The 18,391-nt window shown below is 31.6% G+C and overlaps 1 protein-coding gene across 8 annotated transcripts; it reads left to right on the forward strand.

Moving 5' to 3' along the window:
• The first annotated feature begins 39 nt into the window (after window positions 1-39).
• Window positions 40-18,233, forward strand: LOC124428631 (general transcriptional corepressor trfA). 8 transcript variants are annotated; one of them, XM_046972892.1, is made up of 10 exons: window positions 45-177; window positions 1,342-1,493; window positions 8,451-8,586; window positions 8,668-8,842; window positions 9,003-9,292; window positions 9,404-9,584; window positions 11,855-12,988; window positions 13,827-14,036; window positions 14,122-14,227; window positions 15,706-18,233. In XM_046972892.1, exons 2-10 carry the CDS (start codon window positions 1,487-1,489, stop codon window positions 17,292-17,294), a joined length of 3,828 nt encoding a protein of 1,275 aa, XP_046828848.1. In that variant the 5' UTR covers window positions 45-177; window positions 1,342-1,486; the 3' UTR covers window positions 17,295-18,233. The 8 variants fall into 8 exon arrangements, 7 of the variants coding, with proteins under 7 accessions (XP_046828849.1, XP_046828848.1, XP_046828847.1 ...); XM_046972891.1 differs by lacking the exon at window positions 45-177 and adding an exon at window positions 1,148-1,259; XM_046972890.1 differs by lacking the exon at window positions 45-177 and adding an exon at window positions 1,156-1,268.
• Window positions 18,234-18,391: the final 158 nt, after the last annotated feature.

Consider the following 18,391-nt stretch of genomic DNA (forward strand, 5'->3'; position numbering starts at 1 on the left):
AAAAAAGAAAAAAAGAAAGAGAAAAACAAATAACACAACTCAGAAGAATTAGTAGGGAAGAATGTAAATACGTTGTCGCGATGACAACAAGGAGATAAGAAGATGAAAAAAAGAGAAGGACAAGGTTGAGGAGATGACGAGGAGGATGACGAAAAACAAGAATAACTAGGACGACGTGTAAGTGTTCAACGACGTTTTTTTGTTTTTTTTTTGTTTTTTTTTTGTTTTTTTTTCCCCGATCGATTCGTCGTGCTTATAAACGGGCACGCACTTCGATGCCCGTGATGCGTGCCTACATTTTCCAATTGGCCTTTTCTTTTTTATCAAAACGAGACGTAAGAATTTCTTGACGATCTTTAGTGTCACGCGCCGCGCTACCACCGTACGACGAATCCTCGGTCTTATCCTCGTCGGCCCCTGCAATACTTCCTCCCGCTCTACGTCGCATATTCGCTCGCTATCGAGGAACGACCGGAACTGAAACGCGACGCATCGTATGCCGCAATACTCCAGCGACAGGTGTCGCCACTGTATTACCTCCCTTTTATCACCTTCTTCCCACCACCTTCGATTCGTACCTATCTTGCGCATCAACGTGTGAAGTTCTTCTTTTTGGTTTCTTTCCTTTTCCTTTGAAAAACTAATCCCTTTATTCCTTCTAACAAATTTAAATCGACCGACCGGAGTTCTTAATACATCGTTTATTTTTCTTTTTTTCGTTTCTTTTTCTTTCTTTAAGCCTTAACCTTGTTGTTATTAAATCGGTATTTTTTTCTTTTCTTTTTTTTTTTTTTTTTTTTATACGAAGCTCCGTATACGCTTTTATAACTCGAGACATCTCTTGTGGGGATTCGATTTGCCGCTACCCGATGTATGTTATTATCGGATCGCATATATTAAAATAACGTAGATGTAAGATAGAGAGAGAGAGAGAGAGGTTATGTCATCTATATTTTCTGAAAAAGATAGATAGATGATACACATGAGAATGTCAGATCTAGTTTGATCCATACGGTGAATAATATATCGAGATTTGATTCTTAATTGGTGGCGCATTTGTGCGCGCTCGTTTTGTCGTACGTTTGCTCGCTCGGTAAAAAAGATGAAGATTTCTGTTTCACAGAGATGAGACATAAAGGAAGGAGAAATAGGAGTGGGGAAGAGAGAAGAAGAAAAGAGAGAGAGAGAGAGAGAGAGAGAGAGAGATCAAGTTAGAGAACTTACGAACAGATCTTCATTGTGATCACTCGCGTCGCGAGGTCGGCAGGGTGTGCACGCGTTACGTTATAAAATATTTCCTCGTTATTCATTTATTCTTACCGTCTTCTCTTTTGCCGACAGCTCGTGGGTGTGTACTTAGATCGTGTCTCACGACTTGATTCAGCAATTAAACAGAAGAATAAAGAAGGAATAGAAGAGTAATAAAAGAGAATAGAAGAAAAGAGAAAAGAAAAGAAACTCGAGCAGTTAATAATTTTCTACTATCATGGCCGGTAGGTTATTCACTTTATTAAATTATTACTTATATTAATTTCATCCATAATTACATTTAGTCTTAACGATGACGAGGAATATTCTCCAACTATCGTTACCTACTTCTTAATTCGATATATATACGTATACATATATATATATAAATATTATATAGAGTTATAAAGAATATAGAAAAGAGAGGTTATGTACGTATTCGATCGAATGAATCGTCCGGCCGGCACGCGATAAGCTCTTCTCGCCGGTATAACCGGTCTTGACCTAATAACCTTCTCATAACATGATTAGCATCGTCCAACGAACGAACCATTAATCTATCTAATCCCTCTTGATTAGAGGACTTCTTCACTTACTTGACGAAGAGAATGAGAATACATAGAAATATCATATGTACCAAGGCGATCGTTCTTTTTCATCTTTTTCTTTTTTCTTTTTCTTTTTACTTTTTTCTTTTTCTATTTCCTTGCCCTACGAATCGTGTGTTCCATTTGTCAAGAGGGAAGAGGTGAGGATGAGGACGAGGAGGACGATGAGGGGAAGAGTAGGAAGGGGAGGTTACGTGCGCAGAAATTACTGAACGCGCGTGCGCTATTTCCCGCTCTTTTTTTTTCCCTACCGTCTTGACAACCTCCCTTATTCCCATCTTGCATAATCTCACCCCACCCTATTCTATCCTGTCATACTTTACCCTCTCATCCCCTGTGTATCGCGTCGATTGGCGGGAAATATGTCGATTTTTTTAATGCAACTTTCCCCGATAGTATTCAATCATAAGTTTGTCTTCATTGTCTTTTTTTTTTTTTTTCGAACGAGATGCAACGAAGTTTGAATGTTGGAACAACGTAGAAATTACAGAATTATTATGCCGGCAACGTATCTGAAAACGAAATCTGTGTGTTGTTTTCTCATTTTTTAAATATCTTTTTCTTTTCTAATTTTGTTTTTCTTTTTTTTTTTTTTTTATCAGACCTCTCGAGGTTCCTCCTTTTATATGAAATAAGATAAGTCATCGCCTCTACGGTATCTCCGACAGTTTATTCCTGGCTATTCGAGGGGAGAAACTTGGCGGCTCCTTGCCAAATGTCGTAGATCTTGTTATACTTATTCTGATGCGTTAGAAATTGTTTCGTACATGCCCGGCGAAAAGTATTTCGCGGAAAAAAAATCTACGTAAACGGGTTCTATCTCTATCCGTTCTGAATCCCTTCTAACGCGACTCCATTGGCAGACATTTATTTGGTTTATTTTAAATTCTTGATTCTAGCGTAAAATAAAGAAAAAAGAAGAAAGAAAAAGAAAGGAAAAAAAAATAAGTTCTATAGATATAATATCGATCTTGATTTTTTTCCTTCTTTCTTTTTGGTCGCTTGCTCGTACTCGTTATCGCACATACCTATATCGTACGTGTTTTTCAAACGATATTAGAAAAAGAAAAAAATAAGAAAGCTAGGAAAAAAAAAAAATAAATAAAAATGTCAGATTCAAAGAGATTTTTTATCGAACCTGTCATCTTTTTTAAATCCGATTTAATTCTCATTTGTATAACAGATATCCACTGATCGAACGATATGATCCATATCGTATGATCCATACAATGAGCTTATCGGATGACACGCGATTATATAGGTTGTAATTGATATATCCTCGAGAAATAATTTCAAATAAACGAGATGTTTGATCGTATTATAAGACGTTCGCATATAAGAACGATATTGATCTATGTACGTATATATGGATCGATCGATCGATTTATCGATACTATTGATCGATCGAGATAAATTCAACGAGTATTCTGAACGACGTTTATCGTACGATGAAAAATCCTTCCACGATTAATATCATCGTCAAACGTTATTCGTTAGTTAAGGACAATGATATATCGTCGGAGAGACGTTTAAATAATCACAACGGTACGAGCTAACAATACATATATGAAGAATAGCTTGGCCTCTTACAGTTATGGGAAGAAAAGCATCGTGTTACGAGTTACGAGCGGTTTCTTCTACAAGATTCTTACTTCTCCCCTCATCTTATTCCGCAAAATATTTCGACTTGTTTTATGAGCAACGTCAGGTTCGTTAACCCCTTCTTCTTCAACCGATACTACCACCGATATCTATATACTATACGGTCTTCGCGTTGCTTTCACGCAAGGTCGAACTTGTCTCGGTTAAGATCAGCACTCAGAGTCCTTTGGTATGACGGTCTCTGGCACACGTGTCTCTCTACTAGCGTCTTTCTACTTTTATATGTCGGAATACTCTTCTCTTAATCAGTTCTATATTTGTTCGATCGATAATTAACTTAGACACTCATACTCTCTCTTTCTCTTTCTATCTATCTATCCATTTTCTTTTACCTCAAGTATACTCAATAATATTCCAATTAAATTTCAGAGATAAAAGGAACGAGAACGTGCAGCTAAGACTACGTGCGCTTTGTCGACCAATCGATGGCGACCATTAGATTCAAGGGAATATTTCTTTTGGTCGTTGCCGACCAAGAAAACCCTTACGACTTTGCTCCTTGGTCGCTATTAAATACATTGAATTTAATATATTAAAGTTCGGACTAAAAGTAACTTTCTTAGAGACCAGATACTGGTAGCCAATGTAGTCTCCGAGCAGGGCTTGAAATGTTTCCAAAAATAACTCTAAAATTGTTATATAAAGGTTCTGATTAAAACAGTTATGAAGAACCGAAATTTCCAACTATTATCTGTGTTTCGTTTAAGATTTATATTTCAATTTCTCGTGTCGGTTTCGAAACAGTTATAAAATCGATTCTACTTTTGATTTGTCGATAATTGATATCATTAATTATCGCGGCTCCGGATTATTTCATGCGCGTACGTATAATTTTTTTTTTTTTTTTTTTTTTTTTTTTTGTTTAAGATCATTATAGAAAAATTCGAAATATTTATACATGTAATACGTTGTATGCGTATTGTACGTATCATAAATAAATTCGGCTACATATTTTTTTTCTCACGCGCACCATACTATTCGCGATAGGGGAGTTAATAAATTTAAGTTTAGATCTTTTTTTGTCTCTTGATATTATATCTCTTATATATTAGATCCAAGACAGTTCGATTACTTCGTATTTATATGATATTATATATATTTATATATATACGTATTTATATATATCTTCTTGATCTAGGAATGGATCTAAAGAGACAAGTGAGACCCTATCTTATAAGGAAGCCTGTCTGGAGCTGAGAAAGAGAGAGAGAGAGAAAGAGAGAGAGAGTGTGTGTTAGACGAGTGCTTGACCTAAGGCAAGGTGTATGAATTGCATTTCGTACAAATGTGAGGAGGCTGCTTTGCTATTATAAGAAGCCGTCCTCTGTATAAATATAAACCATCTCTATGTGGTAGAAAACGGACAGCCGGTACTCTGCCTCTCGGGTTTCGTCTCCGTATCATAATATGTATATATCCATAGCGAGACTATACCTTCGTAACTCTCTCTCTCTCTCTCTCTCTCTCTCTCCTTTTTTTTCTTTTTCTCTCCCTCGAAGGAAAGATGCACTATTTTTAAAAGCCACCAAGAGTCTCGTTGTTCCATCATCCAGTCGGGGTTTTTATATGATGTGAATGGAAAATTTTCATATAATCGAAGAAAATTTCAACGTATTCATATAATATTCATTCGATAATTGTTAATTCTTGTTTAATCGATTATCACGATTTTTAATGGTTATTAATCAGATTGAACGAAACAGAAGGAGAATGGGGAGGAGTAGGAGACGTTAAAAAAAGAAAAAGGAAAAGAAGAAGGAGAAGACGTATTTTAAATGTAATAATTGAAAATAATGTACGTGCGGTTGTGAGATTACAAAACCGAGACAACTTCCGAACTTTCTTAAGAGACATCGCCAGCAGAAATATGATCTACAAAGTTCCGTCCTTACGTTTCCTTCTCGTCGCTTACGTTTTTCTTCTTTACGTCTATCTCTATCTCTATCTCACACATACAGACAAAATATCTCTGACTCATTATTGTTACTTGGCATTTATTTACTCTTAATCTCTTGCTCCCTCTCTCTCTCTTTCTCTTTCTATCCTGTAAAATTCACATGCAGAATAATCTCTTCCTGCCAGATCGCTGCCTACTATCCTAGAAAACGCGTAAAATCTATTCGTATTAATATCATCGTACGCTGGTAAAATGTTGGAAAAGATCGTTGTAATACGACCTTCGTTCCATGTAAATCATTCCAAAAGTGTTTTGGCAACGTGCACTCCTCTCGTTGCTTCGATCATACGGGAATCGTGCAAATACGAACATTTCCGACGATTTTCTCCGTTCATTTTATTATTAAACCTCTTTTATTTATATTTTTTTATTTTTTATTTTTTCTCTTCTTTTCTTTCTTCCTCCTCCCCCTCTTTTATACCCTTCTCTTTCTCTCTCTCTCCTTCCTATCAATTAAATAGAACAGAAACGTTTAATCAAAGTCTGTCCCTCGGGGAATTTAGGGATTCCAGTTTGAAATAAAATTTAGGGATTTAAATATTATCACTTGCTATTTGTTTTCTTTGTTTTTTTTTTTTTTAGGACGAATTGTTTATTTTTTATTTATTTATTTATTTCATATATTTTTTTCCTTCGTCTTCTTCTTTTTATTCTTCTAAAATTTCATTCCGTTGATTTATTAAATTACGAAGTATTAAAAAAAAAGAAAGAAAAAAGGAGAGGAAAAAAAAGATTTGAGAAATCCTTGATATTGGAGCAATCAAGATGAATTATTTTTCTGGCACGACGGCCATTCGTGAAATTCTTCCTCGTTTAAAAGGTTATCGTCGTTATTTGTGACGTATGCGATGTATGACGTACACTTTTTCAAAATTGTGTCGGGGATAAAAAAAAAAAAAAAAAAAAGAAATAAACAAGAAAAAAAATAATAAAAAGAAGAAAATAAAACGAGAGATAATTATCGAATCCGATTTATATTCAAAGTTTTTTATTAATTTACTAAGTAAATTGATTATTATAAACCATGTAATAATGGATGGAACATTAATTAGTTGTTGATAATTGATAACGAGTCATTTCAAAGATCGTCTTTATTCGAATTTACCTATATCCAAATATTTTTCTACGTTAATAATTTTTATCCTTGACGTAAAGTACTACTATATGTGTTACTATTATTATCTTACAAGTAAGAAAAGAATGAATAATAAAAATAAAAATAAAAATAAGAAAAGAGCTAATGAATGCAGGCTATCTGATTGTATCCTGTAGATATACTATTTCAAGCGTAAACGCGTTACATTCGACGGATTCTGCGTTACGCTCTCGTTAACTCGTGAACGTTTGGAATTTACATCGAATTTCGTTGTCTCGTGTTTTTCAAAGATTCGCTATTTATTCGGTATATCTTTACGAGTATCAACATACATACATACATACATACATAGAAGCGTCTAATATTAGATCGCTTTTTATTACGAAAAGCAAACGGATGGTGGCCAAATTTTGCGATAATCCCGCTTGCGTATGCCGTCTCGCGAACATGCTCGCAAAATAGAAATAGATATTCGTTATAAATAAAGTGAGTGTTGTTTTGAGAGCAAAAAAAAAAAAAAGAAAAGAAAGAAAGAAAAAAGGAAAAGAAAAGAAAAACATTAAAATTTCAAAATCTCAAGCATTCGTATATAAACATTGAATGATTTCAAGCTAGATACGTAGCGCGAAATTAAACCTTAAACCCATGCCAATTTATTTTATCTTTTGAATAAAAGCTCTCCTGTCAAACGAGATAAATCGTCGAACGTGAATCCTTGCTTTTCTTTTCTTTCTTTTTGTTTGTTCCTGTTTATTTTTTCTTCTTTCTCTCTCTTAAAAAAAGAAAACAAAAGAAAAAAAAATTATGAATGTCTCAACGAAGGAATCGAAAACCGATGGGAATTTTTCATTGACAATCGATGCCATCGTGCATCTATTATCGGATTTCTTTTTGAATTCGAGAGATAAAAAGAGAGAATATATGAAAGAGAGAAAGAGAGAATACGTCAAAGCCATTCGTACTTAACGTCACGGACGTTTACCTTAGAGTGTCCCATTGATATAACAATTGTTTGTTCGATGAAAAATTGTCAAGGAGAAGGATTGGTAAAAATTATTAGAGCGAATAGGAAAAAAAATTGACGATGGTAACAGACCGAAAGATATACATATATATAGCGAGAGAAAGAGAAAGAGAACATTTTCACAATAGTTTAAACTTCCATGGAAGACGATTAGTAGATATCTAAATATATATTCTAACTCTCGGATCAGTGCCAACTTCTCTAGGAGAGCGTTTAAAATCTCCTTTTACGTACCTCCTCGAATTCCTTCAATTTTATTCCTAAACTTTAAATTCCTAAAATTAAAAGGACGCTCCAGATAAGTCGTGCATATATCAAACTCGTTTAGGGAATTTAAAACGTTTCCCTTTGCTCGACTTGACTCTATCCGATAAAAAGAATATACACGAGTAAAGATACTTGTACGATACTTTTAAAGAAGTTACAAAAGAAAAATAGCATTAAAAAAAAATAATAATAATAACTAAAAATAAAAGTAATAATAATAAATTAAAAAAAAAATCATTAAATGGCTATGAAGAAAAGAGTGCACTTTTCTAGTAACTCTTGTATCTTTTAGTATGATAACACTTTGAACTCGGAGGGGCTCGTTGACATAATTTCTCGACCCTTATCTTTTTCCTTCCCTTCTTCCCTCCCTCTCTCTCTCTCTCTCTCTCTCTCTCTCTCGATGTAGAGAGAAAGGAGATTATGCAAACAGAATGAATTGATTGATGAGTACGTCGTAATACGTCTGTCAATTTAATTTTGGTATTTCTTAATTTAAATTGTGTAGTTTTATAAAGGTGAAATGTAACTTAACATTTATTTATAATATATATTATGCAAAAAAAATATTAATAAATGCGTTTACAGGATATGCTTGGGTAACATTGGCCACAAACGATGCCTATTCTCTGGGAGCATTGGTATTGGCCCATTCTTTGCGTCGAGTCGGCACCAGATACGAGCTAGCAGTTTTGGTTACTCCGGGAGTAACGAGTATGATGAGGTACATTTTTCTTTTTTTATTCTTTTATATATATTCAAGTCACACCATGTAATCTAACACGAAAGACATCCTATTTATTAGAGAAAAATTGGCAGCGGTATTTTCCTTGGTACAGGAAGTAAATGTTCTCGATTCGAAAGACGAAGCTAATCTGGCACTTTTGGCGAGGCCAGAGTTGGGTATTACATTTACGAAATTACATTGTTGGAGGCTAACTCAATACGAGAAATGCGTTTTTGTAGATGCCGATACGCTTGTGAGTAAAAGAAAAACAGATATATTCAAGATAGCCAATGAATAAATATGTATCTTTTCTTCCTTTCTTGCTTATCTTATTATTCTTTGTATTTATTTGTATTTTTCTTCTTTTTTTGTAATTTTTCTTTCCTCTTGAATTATAACGATACGAATTTCAGGTCGTAAGAAATTGCGACGAGCTGTTCGAACGTGAAGAATTATCGGCCGCGCCTGATGTCGGCTGGCCCGACTGTTTTAATTCGGGTGTATTCGTCTTTAGACCGTCCCAACAAACGTTCGCTTCCATCACTTCGTTCGCAACAGCTAAGGGTTCCTTTGATGGGGGCGATCAAGGTTTATTAAATATGTACTTCAATGATTGGGCACGAAAGGATATATCTAAACATTTACCGTTCATCTATAATATGTGTTCTACGGCGGCATACTCTTATCTTCCCGCTTTTAAACAGTAAGATCTTTTACAAATTTTTTTTTTCTTCTTCATCTTCATCTTCTTTTACCCTCATATAAAACGTATCATTTGTGAGTGTAATTATTTTTTTTTTTTTTGTTCATTTAGATTTGGGGATGACGTTAGAATAATACACTTCATTGGGATCACGAAACCATGGTTACAGTATTTCGATACGATGACCGGTATTGTACAACCGCCATCAGGCTTGAACCATTTGCAACCGTTGCTACAATTATGGTGGAATATCTTTTGTGACAAAGTCCATTCACAATTATCACCCATTATGGTAAGTTCGCATCGTTACGAAAGTGTTGAGTGTTTTCATAGCTTTTTGAAATTCAGTGTGTAGCAAATAACTTAACGTATATATATATATATATATGTATATATATATATATATATATACACTCGTAAGCACATAAGGTCGAGTAAAACTTTTGAAAAAACAGTAAATCAATTTTTAAAGTAGATACTATACACATATACGTTCTTATCGCGATGGCGTATTATTTCGACAAAAAAAAGAAAAAAAAAAAAAAAAAGAAAGAAAAGAAGAAGAGAAAAGATATTTAGACACGTTTTTTCTTTCTTTCCTTTTATGAACGTTCGAAACGAAACATTAAGCTGTCTTGCACGCATACAAATATTAAAAAATAATCGTCGATACTCTTGAGTGAACTTAAACTGGAGAGAGAAAGAAAAAAAGAAAGAGAAAGAGAGAGAGAGAGAGAGAGATTACAATCTTTATGAATGAAATTGTTATATCGTCGACGTGTATCACACCTCGTATCGCTTGTTTATCCGTCCATTAATTTTCCAAGCAAAGCAATGACCAATTGAATTCGAGTAAGATTAATGAAGAGGTAAGAAATAGAATATGATCATTGGCTATAAATTTCTAGTGCGCTCTTTTCTCTTTAGTAGTTAAAAAAAAATATATATGTATATTAGCGTGCACCGTAGAAATTATTTAAATGTATTATAAATAGCGTATGATCGATCGGTATGACTGCGACCAAAGGAATCGCTTTCTAGAAATCTTTACGGGATCCCCTTTTGAAAATGTGTAAGACCAAAAAAAAAAAAAAAAAAGAAAATATAACACGATGTGCTTTCATAGTCATGTAAATAACTTTCTTTTTTTTTTTTTTCTCTTTTTTTTTTTTTCTTTATGGATTTTTTATGGATTTATTTAGGATGGTGTAATCGGAAGTTCTTAGGCAGATCATAATTTTTCAAATGATTAATTTAAATATCGATTAATCAATTTCGACGACTCTTTCGGCATTTCTTTCTTCATTTATTTTTTTTTCTTTTTTTTTTGTCAAATTGTACAGAGTTCCTAGTTTTAAAATTGAAGGAAAAAAAGAAAAGAAACGATATTAGCCTGAAGAGTTTCGGAAAAGAAAGAGTAAATCGATTTTTAAAATTGCCTAAGAACTTCTTTCGCCTATCCTCTATAGATTTATTATCGAGTTCATTAAAAAATCTTGATATGTGCTGGATAGATTTTTTCTTTTTCTTTTTTCTTCTTTTTTTTCTTTTCATTTTGCATCCCTTTTGCTTAAAAAAAAAAAAAAAAAAAAAAAAGATTGATATAGAGACTTAGAAATGTAGCTTGAACTCGACCATGTTTAAAAATCGTTCGATAGAACTTTTCCTTACGCTAATTGTTTTGTTAATCGTTAAGGTATAAAGTTCATGCTACATTTTCTCTGTACATTCTCTTGTTATATATTATCCACTAATCATATTAATAGCTGTATTAATTAAAATGTTTACATTCAAAAAACATTGAAAAACAAATGAGAGAACAATCGTCGTCTTGATAATCGTAGAATGACTTGTGACAATGTTATTTTTTTTTTTTTTTCATACAGCTTTTAATATGCCTTTTTAATCTTTCTATTCTTCTTTTTTCTTTCTTTTTTTTCTTTCTTTCTTTTTCTTTTTCTTATGTATTACTTCTTTTTTTGTTTTTTTTTTCTTCTTCTTTTATCACAAACAACATTGGACAGTGTCTATTTTTTTTCCTTTTTCTCTGATTATTTTTCTTTTATTTTTTTTTTTTTTTTTTTTTTTTATTTTTTTCTTTTCTTTCCCTTTAATCCATTCGTCTGACATACATATGCCAGAGCACGATGATAAATAGATTTATTTACGTTATGTACAAACGAATGGATTAAGCATGATTATGGTAATCTAGTGTGGCATTATAATTCGGTTTAATTTGTTATATCTGATTCAAATAATTATGATTGTATTTGTATAAATGCAACGATTCATTAACACACATAGAATAAGAAATCTTATTTTAATAACGATGAAAAATAAATTAACGTTATCTTTAATAATATCATTGTATATAATAAAGATAGTTTAAAAAATTTTAAAGAGAGGCTAAAATTTTAGAAACAATTCGTCCGAAACGAATTATATTATCTTCTGGGAAATAAAGTTTGTACGGAAGTTATAAGAAAAATGGACACTGCCACACTAGTTCATCACTAACCAATTGAGTGTGCATTTTTCTGTTTTGGCATGATGCTTGCATAGGCCACCAGCACATTGGCACCAATTTGGCACGATATTTTTCCTTTACCTGTCGTATCCTTTTTTCCAAACGATCCCGTTTACAATGAGACAAACTATGAATCGTACAGTGACGTTTGCACAAAAACACCAGACTTCTCGGAATTTAAAGATCCATGGGAAAATTATTCTTTGAAAAATGATATGAGCATGGATAAGAATAAAGGAAGCATAGAAAATGTTCACTATTTTTACAATAACAATGAAATAACTGGAACGTCGAGCGGAAATCATAATTACCGCAATCCACCTTATCAAGATTCAAATCAATTTCATCCTGTTAATTACAATGAACTTTCGGCCCATCTACATAATGTAGAGTATCATAAAAAAGAGGAGAACGTACCATTCATCGAGCATAAGAAACAACAAGAAGAGTTTGCGTATTCATATTCGAAAGATAATTATGTAGAAAATCATCCTACAGTGTCGCAACAGTTTCACTGGCAAAGTGATCAGCATCAACATCAATATCAAGGGACATCTAACGTTGATGTAAATGTGCATCAGCATATTCACGATCGTCATGAGAAAGAGCACCATTTCGAGTGTCAATATGAAACTAATGAGAACGATCAAAAATTAACGTCTGATAATAACAATCGTTACGTCAATTTTCATATTGTGAGAGAAACGTCAGATAGTTCTAATAATAATAATCACGATCATCATCAACATGCATATCATATTAATCAATACCAAGAATCTAATATCTCGCATCATCATCACCACCACCACCACCACCACCACCACCACCAACAACAACAGCAACAGCAACAGCAACAACAACAACAGCAACATTATTGTCAGGAGCAAAAAGATCATAATCAGGAAGAACAAAAAGAAAGACATTATCAACATAATATAAAGCAAACGATAGACTTTATTCAACCTAGTCATGACAGTACACATAATAGTGAACATAAGACTTCTGAGACAATATATATCGAACAGAATAATTATCCTAGTAATATTATGAATAAACAGACCGACGAACAGAAATTGACATCCCATCCCTCCTCCGAACCCTGTACAGATCTCCACAATGTAGCAACGCAATCTGACCTGAATTTAACAGGACATCTAGACAGTTCAAATGTAAGTAACTCTGCTCCCATACTTGTTCTCCTAAATTAAACTAGAACCAATACAAAAAAAGAAAAAATATTTGTAACCTTATCCGAATATATCCTGAAAACTTCTTTATTTTATAACAAAATAAAATTAATTAAGATGTGGTCGGGCAGATATCTTTGCAATACATTAAAGTCATTGGAAAAAAGAAAAAAAAAAAAAAAAAAAAAAGAAAAAACAAAAAAGAAAACAATTTGATAGTAGAATAGTTTGAGATAAATTTTGGGGGTTTAAACAGCGTTGGGCATTATATAGAAATTAATCAAAACGATAAGTGAAATGAAAATATACATTATAATTTGTCAATGTGTCAAGTCTATTGCATAGTTCATCATTGTGCGAGTCTCAATCATTGACGAACTATTTCATAGATATGCTGAAACATGGACAAACTATAACAAATAATATATTATTTAACAAATGTAAAAAGATAGTGTACATTTTATTAAAAAGCATAAGTAATGCTTTATTTTTAATTATTATGCTACTAACTGATGATACCATAAAATGCATTCCATAATTGTAATAAAGCTTATAAATGTTTGTTACTCTTTTTCACATCATTATATTCTGCATTTGATGCTATAATGCATATAATCTTTTACGATAGTACACATGTATATATAGTATTTAAACATGGCGTGTAAATTATTTTGTACGTATAATACTTTTGAATATATACTGCTTCTATTATGCTGCATCCTATAATTTATAATATATGTTTATATCTGCTTTATTTAGAGTAAATTGCTATAGGGCACAATCAAATTACTCAATAAATTACTTTCAATTCATTTCATAGGCTGGCCTTGCTGGTGCATTAGCTCAAATGACATTAGGTGAGCCAAGAAGTGCAGAACAAATTGCTTTAGAAGAACACATGAGGAAACAAAGTTGGGAACAAGGTCAAATTGATTATATGGGTCGTGACAGTTTTGATAATATATGGAAAAAAATTTGTGAAACGCTTTCTCTTGCTCCAAGACAACCTTCTCCGGCTAAGACTACTGAGGTAAAAAAAAAAAAAAAAAAAAAAACCCTTTGTAACGAGTATTCGTTATTTGAATATTCTATTTCTTATGCAATACCATTTCTAGGATGAGATAAAAAATGAAGGAACAGAAGAACTGAATGCAACTAAAGAAACGAGTATTGATTTAATGCCTCAATCTGAAGGCACTGATGATATTAATAGCCTAGCAGGTATGTTTAATATTCAAAATAATTTTATTTAAAATGTTAAATATTATGAATTAAATATAAAAACAAAAGTATAGATATATTAAAATTTTTCTGTATGAAAGTACAATAATCGAAAATTTATGCAACGGGATTTCTAAGATATTGGTACAAAAAACAAAAAGAAAAAAAAAAAGAAAAAGAAGTTGCATGAACGAAGGCATAAAGATAATTGCAAGGAAATTTTGATATGCTCGTAATTTATATCATTAACAGTGTCTCAAATATGCTTTGCCTTTCTGTTTGTTTCTTTTTTCTATTTAATACAGCATGTGCTATAAAAAAATTTACAAATATAATAAGAAATATTATAGAAGATATAAATATTATATAGAAGAAACGAAATAATGAATATTGATTTGTAAGCTTACATTTGTTTGGTCAAAAAAGTACAATACGAAGAATGGATTGTAATACAATTAATCAAGTTTGAGTGTTTAAAACAGGAACAGAGGACAGCAACTAACAGACCATGGCACCATAGCATTGCTGCGTCTTGTTTTGTCGTTATGCTTTACTGGGGTAAATATTCCAAGTGCTCACACTAATCGTGACAACAATATTGGCCTTATGTAATATATATTCATTTTTCATAGTTAATTTTTGTCTTACATTTTTGGTTAAATATCATTTAACTCTTTATCATAAATCATAAATATTCATATTCTTATTTTTTCGATAGTACTGACAATATAATGGAAGTACAGAAACATAGTATTCATTTAGAAAAAAAAAGACCACTTAAAAAATCATCATTAACGCTATGGGAGTATAAAATCAGCAAATAGAAATTTTTATATTTCTTTGAATAACAGCACGTCATAAAATGCTTACTTAATTTAAATGGCTTTTCTTTAAACAACTGGGAGAAAGTAAACTAGTCAGTAAACAGTGCTTAATATAACATGCTAAATATTTACTACATTTTATTAAAAAGAACAAAAGAAACAATTAACTTATAACTCTTTTTTTTTTTATATATATATATAAAAAATCATTCTGTTTCAAATGCTTCATATGCTTTAATATAACATAGATTATTATTATTATTATTATTATTTAATTATATATTTTCAATAATCATTCACAATTTCATTCTCATAAATCAATATCATAAGCTTTTTCAATAATTAATAAAAAATATTACTAAATTTGTATTACTTTATCAATAAACTACTATTGCACATATACATACACACATCAAAGTTACAGAAAAGTAGTTAATAAAACGTATAATGTAAAAAGAATTAATTAAAGGAATTACGATATTCTTTATTTATATTTTCTAATTTAATTAGAAGAAAAATTGTTCATGTGATATAACAAAAGTATTAAATTCAAAAGCAAAAAAGTTGAAATATATAGAAATAAATATCTACTTTTCTGTAAACGAAAAAATAAAACTCATGTGAATTTATGTAAATTATTTATGTTTTCTTTAGCTGAAACAACTAGTGATCTGAGCGTAAAACAATCTTTAATCTGTAAAATTCCTAAGGATGATATTTCGCAACAAAAATCTATTGATACATCTCAAATACTTACAAAAGATGAATCTGTTGATATTAATATACAACAAAGTTCCACTGTACGTGAGGAAGTTAATTCTAAAAAAGTATCATTTGACGCAGATTCTAAAGAACAATTACCACAATTAGAAGCAGAAAATATTTCTGAAACAGTTGCAGAATTACCTGTAATAAAAACCATCAAAGAAATATGTGCAGAAACAACTACAGAGTTACCCTCCTCGTCTTCTGATCAAACGACGATTGTAAAAGAAACTGTATTAATAGATCCAATACAAGATACTACTGTTACAAAAGAATTTGATAGAAAAGCAGTTCAAGCTGAAAAAGATGATATTCAAGCATGTGCAGACAAAGTAGATGAACTGAGTATTGAACAAGATACAAAATGTTCCTCTGCGTGTGCTTCTGAAATTATACTTACTAATCCTGTACCGATACAAGTTGCAGAATCTGTTTTACAAACAGAGCCAAAAGAATCTGTTTCGCAAGATTTAAAACTAATAACAGAAGAAGTTATTTCCTCTACAATTGCACCACTTCAAGAATCTGTTGTGGCTTTTTCCGAAACACCAGTTGAATTAACTGATAGAACACAATTATGCGATCCGACATTACTAGTATCTTCCAACGAAGCTGCTAATATAATAGATCCAAATAGAATTTCGAATATAAGTCAAAATGGAGATACAGTTGTTAATGGGTCTACAATTAAATTAGATGAAAGCGACTCATTATTAGCACGATCTGTAATTAAGCAAGTAGTACAGGAAATTGAAAGTCCAAAAGAAGAAGAAAGCCAACCACAAAAGACTGAAACGTTAAGTGAACAATCGAATATAATGGAAAGTTCACAAACTAAACAAGAAGAAGAAGAAGAAACAATTGAAACTGTTGAAGCAAAGAAAGAAACAGATCTAATTGCTGCAACTGTATCAAAAGTAGAACAAACAGAAGATGTTGAGGGAGCTGCAACAGCAGTGGAAACATCAGAGTCTACGCCAATAGAATGTCCAATTAGGCCTACTAGAACAAAAGAAATATCTATTCCTTCTACACCGACTGTAACAGAACCTACTCCTCCAACTAGTCCTATAGATGCCAGTACGCAGGATGTAGAAGGTCAAGGAAAGACTGTTAAAAAAATTACAAAAAAGGTTACTAAAAAACCAACCTCAGAAAGCGATTCAACAGATCGAACTGATACTGAGGCTAGTGAAAAGAAGACTGCGAAAAAAGTGGTTAAGAAGGTTGTGAAGAAGCCAAAAGAAAGTCAGGAAGAAGGCGGAGAAAGCTCTAGCTCTACTGATAAACCTAAAAAGACTGCAAAGAGCACAAAGAAAATCACAAAATCTTTACAAAGTTTAGAAACTGATGCATCTATTCCTGAAACTCCACCGCCTGATAGTTCTGATGCACCAGTTCCTCCAAAGAGGAAAGTTAAAGCTTCTACATCCAATAAACCTGCATCTACTGCTCCTAAATCTGATACAGGATCATGATCGGTATAATAAATTGACAATAATGTTTTGAAATATTTGCAAAATTATATGCTAAATATGGCATTCTATAAACTAAGAGGGGTGATAATCGCTAGTCTATTATCATTTTTGATACTTAAAAAAAATTATAGTCTATCTAACAAAAATCAAAACACCTGATGCTGTATACCTTAAAATTACTACCTATCAATACATTTATTTGTTATGCTTTGCGCCTATTTATACATTGTATTACTCATCTCTTTTTTTCCCAAGAAATATTATTTACTACAGAATGAAAAGTACAGCATTTGCTTTTTCTAGTTCACCTCTAGCTATCTATTTTGTTAAGGCCTAATAATTTGTAATTATTATTTGATTACAAACTTTTTTTTTATTATTATTATTATTATTATTATTATTATTATTATTTTCTAAATGAATATTTTATATTCGCAATCAGTTTTGATATCCAAAAGATATATTTTGCTAGTTGCGATTCATTGTAATGTTCATAACATAAACATGTAAGCCAAATTAAATAATGATCAATCGCAAGAATGTTAAACAACGAATAATGTTTGTTGTATTTTTTTAACTAGTCGAACAGCTTACAGATGATATTTTCTTATTAACACTGTACATGGTATTCTCAACTATGAATAGTTATGCACAGAAAACATTGTACCACAATGTTCTTGTTAATATTTATATATATATATATATATATATATATATATATATATATATATATATATATATATGTATATGTATATATATATATATATAATCTAATAACGTCATTATATATTCATTGCATTGCATCATCTTATATTCATGTTACCAAATGAATCAAGAATGAATTGTATTTAACTAATTAAGATATTTTTATTGAAACTTGAAGTAATGTATATTTATATGTTATTGCTCTAACTCAATAAAGAATCCATAAAAAAGTAATTATTATAAATGATTATTTGAAATATTTATGATAATACTAGTAATAATTAAAATACGTATGAACCCATACTCATGTTTGGCATATTTACGGAATAATTCTTCAATGTACGAAGTACTCAACCATTGATAAATTATTCTATAGACACAGTGAATCGCTT

The sequence above is a fragment of the Vespa crabro genome, chromosome 13 (assembly GCF_910589235.1).
Source record: "Vespa crabro chromosome 13, iyVesCrab1.2, whole genome shotgun sequence".
NCBI classification, from domain to species: domain Eukaryota; kingdom Metazoa; phylum Arthropoda; class Insecta; order Hymenoptera; family Vespidae; genus Vespa; species Vespa crabro.